The sequence below is a fragment of the Asparagus officinalis genome, chromosome 8 (genome assembly GCF_001876935.1).
Source record: "Asparagus officinalis chromosome 8, Aspof.V1, whole genome shotgun sequence".
NCBI lineage: Eukaryota > Viridiplantae > Streptophyta > Magnoliopsida > Asparagales > Asparagaceae > Asparagus > Asparagus officinalis.
The window spans coordinates 105,986,189-105,994,745 of NC_033801.1; the positions used below are offsets into that span (position 1 = coordinate 105,986,189).

An 8,557-nucleotide genomic window follows, 5' to 3' on the forward strand; every position below is an offset into this window, starting at 1 on the left:
ACCGATAAACTGTTGTAAAAGAGAACAATGAATTCAACAAAGAAAGCTACGATTTTTCCCGCGAACAGTACCGTTCGGATTCGGATGAGTGACGGGATGATCCGGGAGTTGGCTGATGTGAGGTTCGTTCCTCAACTTAGGAAGAACATCATTTCACTTGGGGTATTGGAGGCATCAGGCTATAGGGTGATCTTGGCGGATTCTCGCTTGAAGGTCACATCGGGGTCCATAATTGTGATGAAGGGAGTCAGGCGGAGTAACTTGTATTATCTACTTGGGAGCACGGTAGTTGATAGGGCGCTGACTACTTCTATGGCTAGACTGTGGCATTGTTTGGTGCTGGGATATATTGTTGGTTATACCGTGCACAGATTGTTGAGGAGTGCTATGACCTGCAGATTGAAGTCCTGTAAGCACATTGGTATGAGCGAGAAGACCGAGGTGGAGTTCAGCACTTCTATCCACCGATCGAGGGGTCTTATTGGAGGTGTTCAGTCAGGCATTGGGGGGCTTTCCGAGGAGGCATCATCGGGAGGTAATCGTTATTTTGTTTCCTATGTTGGGGATTGTACTAGGCATATTTGGGTTATAACCAAGTCCCGTTGGTATAAAGCCCTAGTAGTCCACAACAGTTGGAGGAGGTGTATGGGCAGAAAGGTTACCAGTCGTACTTATTCTAGTAGGAGTCCTTTCTTGCATTGGTGCCGAGCTCACGGCAGTTGGAGACACTTCAGAGGGAAGGAGACAGTGGGGCGACGTGATGAGATGGCGGATTTAGTGGGCCGTTCTTTTCTGGAGGAGGATCGGTATTGGTTGTCGAGCAGTGGATCTGGTATTCAGGCTTCGACAGGTTTGGGTCATCTTATGAGGTTGCCGACTGCTGCGTATAGAGTTGTTAGATCTAGTGGAGCTGCTTTAGATTTTGGTTAGCGTCGGATATTGGGCTACCCAGCACTTGCTCACATCGCTGATGTGAGATTGGATCCGATTGCGCATTTGGGATTCAGGAGTTCATTCGGCTATCAGTGGGGAGCTTCTGAGTTTGGTCTGAGCAGGTTTGTCACTTTGGACTCTCGGCAGGTGGAGAGTATTGATCAGGTCAGAGGGATATCGCAGCGGGTGGAGGTTGATGCTACTCCACATTAGGTGAGGATTTCCTCACATACTCCAGGTCATTCTGCATTGGTTGGGATTCCAGCTGAGGTGGCACAGCGTGGGAGTCATTTAGTTATGGGTGCAGATGATGAGGTAGTTGATTTGGATGCAGCTGATGGATATGTTTTGGATACGGCCATTGTTACATCTCAGGTGGACGTGTTTGGATCGTTTCAGTTTGGGGTCGTTGATGATGCTATCAGCTGCAGGTTGGATTGAGGGCCTTTGGAGGCCATTGGGTGAACTACGTGAAGGCTTGATTCCTTGGGCAAGAGGATACGTAGGCAGTCTTTATGATGCAGCCGATTTGGTGAGCGACATCGACATTTGGGGAGAGTGTTCGCACTCCCATTTGGGTCTCAGCAAGTGAGGCATTTGGTGTAGTCGGTGTAGGCTCAGTTGTTTGGTGAGTAGACACAGTTGGTTTGGGGTTGAGTGTTCGCACTCCCGGTTTGGATCTCGACGTGTTGTGATTGGAGTCCGTTGTCATGAGTCCGTTGCCATGGCATACTGGGTGCAACAGTTGAGGTATTGGTTTGATCGGTGTCGGCTCAGTTTGGTAGAATCTTCGCCGAGGTGGAGATTTGAAGAGATGAGCTCAGGATTCATGTTGTCAGGGTGGCGGTCGACCGGCCCGGTCGACCGCATTCGTGCACAAGGCTTCCTGTGCGTCTGGAAGGAGATCGGTCGACCGGTGCGGTCGACCGACGGTTCTCTGGAGTTTGGGTTTTCTACTGAGAGCTGGTCGGTCGACCGGGCCGGTCGACCGGAATTGATCGCGGTCGACCGGTCCGGTCGACCGACGCTGTTTTGGGCTGGGCTGCCTGTTTTCAGACCCGCTTCGTTTTGGGTTTGTATAAATACCCTTTGGGTGTTTTTTAGGGTTATGAGCAAGGACGAATTTGAGCAGATTGAGAGAGTTTTCTTTGGGCTTCTATTCTAGGAGCAATTGGAGAGATTGAGAGTTGATTGTTGAGGGTTTATGAGAGATTTGTAACCCTAGTTTGTTCCTCTTGATTTCTAATAGTGAAAACTCCCCCCTCCTTGCCCCGTGGACGTAGGCATCTTGCCGAACCACGTAAAACTGGTGTTTGGTTGTTTGTGCTGTTGATTTTGGTTGGTTGTTTATCTTTCTTGGCGATTGTTTTGGTTTTTCAAGGCACAACACCGCCAACCTCCGTTTGATGTGCTTGTGTAGGCTCAATCCAACCAACCACCGACAGAGATATTTATGTAGATTACCTAACAAAACAAATACAAGCACTCGACGCACAATATTAGGAATTATTTGTAATCATCAAAACAAGATTAGGGAATAGGCTTATAACCATGAGGGTAACAGTAATATTATAATAATATAATGATAATATTATAATATATGAAATATTATTAACCAATATGTAATAATGATAAATAATAATGTTATATTAGATAATATTTTATAATATTTTATTATCTTACATTATAACAGAATTTTATAATATAATATACTTAAGATATATTATATATTATAATAAAATTAACATATATTAGATATTTAATAAATTAGTGTTTCAAAATTATCCCACTTTCCTCATGATTATCCCAAAGTTAAGAATGATGTAATTTTTGGAGGTTAGGACAAAAAATTTGTATAGAAGTGGGAAAATTTTGGGAAAAAATGGGGGTAATTGTCCCAATCTCGTAGTCCCAATGAATAACAGCTTAAAGTAAAATCTCAATCTCATTACCCTAATGAATAACACCATAAAGTAAAGTCCAAAAAACTATCCCACTTACCCTAAAATTACACCAACCAATAACCCCTCTTAAGAGTTCATGCGTAGCTTACTTATATGTTGCACTAACTTACGGATTTGATTGGTCAAATATATACCAACAAATTAAATTTCTTTTTACCATATTTTTACTTGCTTCATAATGAGCAATGCAGATAACAACGCAGATATGATTCGGTAGTGTAAATTCATATCCAATATTCAGCAAAATCGAATACAGACACACATCAATTGAACAAATACAAAATATACGAGGAAAAGAAATAAGACTAATGTTCATACAGCATGAAAAATGTTTAAATATAAATTTATCTAGTGGTAGTCTATTAAAACACTCAACATATTTGAAAGATTGACATCAGATCTCTAGATCATCAAAATCAACCTCAAATCTATATCTATCTATTAATCTAACCATGAAAACCACGTCAAATGTATGATTGACACATATATTCGGATAATCAAATATGAATCTAAGTACCCCACTTATATATTCATGTCTGCATCACCATTATATTGGTCATAGACTTTGTTGTACACTTTCATAATCGTCACAACCTCAATGTCACGAGCTTTAACCTCTCACCTAAATTCTTCTAGATACCACTAGTAAATTAATTCTCCATTTATGTGGGGCCACCCATGTCACTTCCAAGCGTCTTTTTACGGATGATGAGGGCATGAGAAACTTGAAAGTTGCAGATAACTGTTTATTACTCTCCCTTCTTTAATCCACTCGGTCAGAATTTATGTACGTACAACGTAATGCTATTGGTGATCCCGCTTTGGCGGGTCAACCGTTTTGGTCCTCAAAAGGACCGCGGTGTCTTGCCTACTGCTGCCCCTTTCGCTTTAATCACGAGAACACGACAATCACGCAATTTTGCTTAAAAAAGCTTGTAAAAGCCAAAAAGCCTCAGAAGATCACAGAGCATATTAATTTACTCGGCTTTTGACTGCCTACACTTGTGCATCCAATTATAGCATGGCTTGTACCGTTCGGCAAAATCTTAACGATATAGAGCGGTCATTACGGGGGGCTGTTTGCTATTATGCCTCAGATGGTGCATGTAGGAAATGGTATATGCAGTATTTGTTTATTTTACGAAATGAATTTTTTCAAATTCTATATTACTCTCCTAATATTTGGGTCCTATTCTCGTCGACTATTGCTTTAATCAACTCTGTTTATCCGCTTCAGCACTTTGGGACTCTAGACGACAGAACAGCCCCTCGCATCTCGTTAATCAATGGGATTTGTGTTGTCCTTGCGTGGTACTCTCCTCCTTTTGGAATGAACAGAACGAGAGAGTGTTTTAGAATAAATCAAAAATTCAAATACTATTCGTTATTTGATTGTATGATCGTCTTCCTTTTGGTATGAGAAAACATCACCCTATAAGACGGAATAGATGTTTGAGTCGGGACAACATGATAGCTTCATTGAGGAAGTGATATTTGTCATTTTCCTCTTCTAGTTTTTAATCTTATCTCCTCCTTTTGTACTCCTCTTTCCTTTATCTTTTTTATTTTCGTACATATTATGTACAATTTTTCCTATCGAATAAATTCCCTGAACGCCTTGGTTCGGTTACTCAAAAAAAATTCTTTTCAAAATCTGCTTTGTTTTTTTGGTTAGTTACGAAAAATATTACTATGAATGTTTTGTTTCAATAAATGCATTTCATAGCGAAACAAGTGTTTGTTTCTTTGCGATATGAATAAATTTATAACTTGTGTAGATAGAGCTAAAGATAAAATTTTAAATTTCAGTTCGCGCAACATGCTAAATATCAATAAACAAAACCACTAGATCTCAAACATCTCCATCATTCCGACAAGTTTGTTATCGCAAGAAAACGCTGTCTGGTCTCACAAGGCACACACCAGATTCGGTCCACAACCAATCATATTCATCACCCATGGCACTGTCCCGTAATTAACTCCAAATAACCGTCCATTTTCGTACTCTCATCTCTGCCGTTAAGACCCCTTCAAAAATCCAACGGAAACCCAACGAGAGCCAAAAACTCGTGGGGTTCCCTTCACCGTCGCAATCGCAACTGGAGTTGGATTGGAGAAAAAAAAACCCCTTTTCTCAAAATTCGATCTCAGATCTCTCGCTTCTCGATGAAACTGTTGATCTCTTGATTTCATTCTTCTCGCCTTTTGGAGTAAGAGAGCGTTTCAAGATCTTTTGGCGCTTGAAATTTTGGCGCTAGGGTTTTATCGATGGTTTTGGATGCAATTGGAGCACTTTTTTAGGTAATCAAATGTGTTTTCTCTTTGATAATCAGAAATTTGATATTAATATGAGTCTGTTCTTTCTTACTCTTGAGTTACTGTGAAGATTTGAAATTGATTTAAGTTTTAGTTAGTCAGTCAATCTCTTCATTCTCTTGGCCTTTTTGGAGTGGGAGAGCGTTTCAAGAGCTTTGGTGTTGGACTTATTGAGCTAGGATTTTCTCGATAGTCTCCGATGCGATTCAATTGATTTTTTAGGTGATCATCTGGTTTACTAGTTAATGAAAGGATTTGCAGTCAGTAGAATTTGAAGTTACAGCAATTATTTTCTATTTATTGCTCAAACTATTGGTATATATATGAGGTTCTTATTTCTTGGAGAGATATGGTAAAGCAAATCTCTCTATCCTTCTTTTTGCAGGTGTAACCCACAAAGGTTGTTGCTTCGCGAAACTTAAGCATCGCTTCATAATTTGTTAGAAATGTTAGGAAGAAGACTGTTTTTTCTACTATTATTATGACCAGCGGGAGAGTGGATGTGGTCAATAGCAACGGCTGCTCAAGGCTCTTTCATGGATTTTCTGCATCAGTTTCTTCTCTGAACGGTTTTAGACTCACCCATATTATGCCGCCAGCTTCTTCAGCCATCTCTGAGCCTTTGATACCTGGACCTTTTGCTGGTTTAGTCATATGTGTTACAGGACTCTCAAAAGGTAACTACGGTTCACATCATCTCTCTCTCTATATTTTTTCTTTTTGCGATTCTCGATCATTTTGTAGTGATGTTCGTCCTGTTGGTTATGACTTATGAAACATGTACAAGTATCAAACTACTACAAAAACAAAGTTGGAATGCTTTTATCAGTCGCAATAATTTGAAGCCATTATTAAGAGGATACATTGAACAGGCCCCTTTGGGTTTCATGTTTGTACTAACTCTGCAAGGATGCTTTCAAATTTAGCTCTCGACATTTAGAAATTTCAGCACTTTGTGGAAAAAAGTTGACTGTACGTATAGCTTTGAACAGAATTTCTTTTTATATTTTTTCCCATTTGTAATGCAATCCTAGAAAATCAATTTCACATTGGTAAATCAGGGTTGAGAGTAAGAGGTAAGGAAGTGGAGGATGGTAGGAGTGTGGAGGATGGTAGGATTTTGCATAAAAGTATCTGTAGTTTGTTATGATGTGCTAGCTTCAATCATTCAAGAGACATGTCAGGAGCCCTATATTTGCTTAAGATGTGGGTGTCAGCTTTCACACACAGACCCACGCGCAGACACACATGCACAGACACATCCGATGGACTAATTCTTTTCTACACACACACAGATTTTTCTTCACACAGTTTTTTCTTTGTTCAAGATTTCACCACTTCGGGCATACTGATTCTTTGGTACATATAGCCTCTGTGAATAACTAAAACCTCAAAACTTTCAATTCGCTGTCTTGTTATATATTGCCAATCAGATTTATTATCCTTAGAAACAGTAAATGCCTACTTTTTTTATGGTAGTTCATACTGCCCATACTTCTTAATTTTATTAAAAAACAGAAGTAATTTAGCATTTCGAAGTGCGTGCATATTTTTAAAATAAGAAGATGTATACATGTAATTATCACATAATGAGCTAGCAAGCTTGCTGGTAGATAGACCTACCTTCATATCACCTGGACTATAAAAAAGTAGGTAGCCAAATGTAATTAATTACCAAAGGCTTGTCAATATGTTGTACTGGACACACAACATTGTTTGATTTGAGCTTTTGAAATTTCCTCACTTTTTGTAAGTAAATATTTGACATGCTATTGAATTATAAGACTCATTTGTAAATTCCATGTCATTCTTTTTCCTAATAAGGACAGTTGCTCGCTTCTGCATATTTTCTTTGACGAAAGGAAAACATCCCCACTCCCCTAGATTATACAATCTCCAATTTTATTGGATGTCTGTAATAGATAAAACCCGTACAGGACCTATATTACTAAAATAGTAAAATTATAATGAGACAAGCACTATCAGAAATGTCTGGCATCCTGTATGGATGTACAATGTTGATACTCACTTAGATATATTCATTTGGAATATTCCTGTTTCACATATTTCTTAGAAATTTTTTACTAATTATTAAGCTTGCCTACTATTATCTAGATGTCTAGAGGATAGACTTCATTGAGAGACAACCTATTGATACTGGCGACGTTCAAGATGAAATAAGTGTTATTTCGGTTTCACAGAACAAGATATGTAGTTTCAGTATTGATAAAGTTGTAACATTTTGCTTCCCAAATAATTAGTTACCTTTATTTTCCTTTTGACTCAGGTTTAAAACACCGTTACCAGTACATAAAGCTTCATTGGGCTTTTGTTTCCACTGAAACTAGATTGCAGTCATAACCCAATTTTTTTCATTTCATCCTACCCTAGGGTCAGACAACCTTTTTGCACTTGGTTATGGTTTTAGATTTTTGCCGATGAACTTATTTTGTATGCAATAGCATTGGAACTTCTGGATTCAATTTTATTAGACTGCCTAGTGATACTATTAAAAAAATATGTTTTCTGTTATATGGAGATTTGAACTGTTCTGAACGTATTGACATTTTTGCACAGTAACGAGGCTAATACCATTTGAGACATTGTTTTTTTCCCCCTTTTTCTTTTGGGTTGGGGGCGGGGGAAGATTCTGGTTGCTTCGTGATTCTAACTAGAGATTTTAATTATCTCAATTCTCAAGCAAGCCACGATGGAAGTACTTCTTTTTCTTGTAGAAGATAGATAGTTAATTACGAAATTGAGAATTACATTACACATCAAATTGCATGGCTAATTAATCCTGCTAGAATTATCTGTTTTTTTGTGAATAGTTGTGGTTATCATGTCTGACTTTCTTCATACTCTATAACAGAAGCAAGAATGCAGGTTATGGCTGCAACAAAGAGATTAGGTGGTAATTACAGCTCCAGTCTACATCCTCAATGCACTCATCTGGTGGTTCAAATATCCTTTGGATAATGTCAATTTTTTTTTACTCCAGCGTAGCTTAAATTCTTTAGTTTAAAATTTTAAAGCAATTCTTATTCTTATGAAATGTCCGATCAAATGATGGTCATTTAACTCATTATTGATCCTTAACAATTTAACAGTTTTTATGGGCGTAAATTTGAGCATGCTTTAAAGCATGGATCAAGGAATGGTCTCTTTATTGTTACTCTAGGCTGGTTTGTAGATAGTGTGAGAAGAAATGGTGAGTACTCACCACTATGTTGTCTTCTCTTTGTTTTGTCTCATATTCAGCAAACACTTCTAAAGTAAGGTCTCTTTTGCAAATGATGATTGAGATATCATATTTTAAGTAAAATTATTTTGAGATACAATTG

The 8,557-nt window shown here is 38.5% G+C and overlaps 1 protein-coding gene across 4 annotated transcripts in view; it reads left to right on the forward strand.

The window, feature by feature from the left end:
- Window positions 4,938-8,557, forward strand: part of LOC109822485 — a 22,424-nt gene continuing 18,804 nt past the window's right edge. For 3 of the 4 annotated variants that reach the window (XM_020388684.1, XM_020388686.1, XM_020388687.1), the window contains exons 1-5: window positions 4,938-5,198; window positions 5,348-5,435; window positions 5,599-5,890; window positions 8,086-8,177; window positions 8,322-8,424. In XM_020388684.1, coding sequence (XP_020244273.1) covers window positions 5,695-5,890; window positions 8,086-8,177; window positions 8,322-8,424 — 391 coding nt within the window. In that variant the 5' untranslated portion in view covers window positions 4,938-5,198; window positions 5,348-5,435; window positions 5,599-5,694. The remainder of the gene's footprint in view (window positions 5,199-5,347; window positions 5,436-5,598; window positions 5,891-8,085; window positions 8,178-8,321; window positions 8,425-8,557) is intronic. The other variant, XM_020388685.1, reaches the window with a different exon arrangement.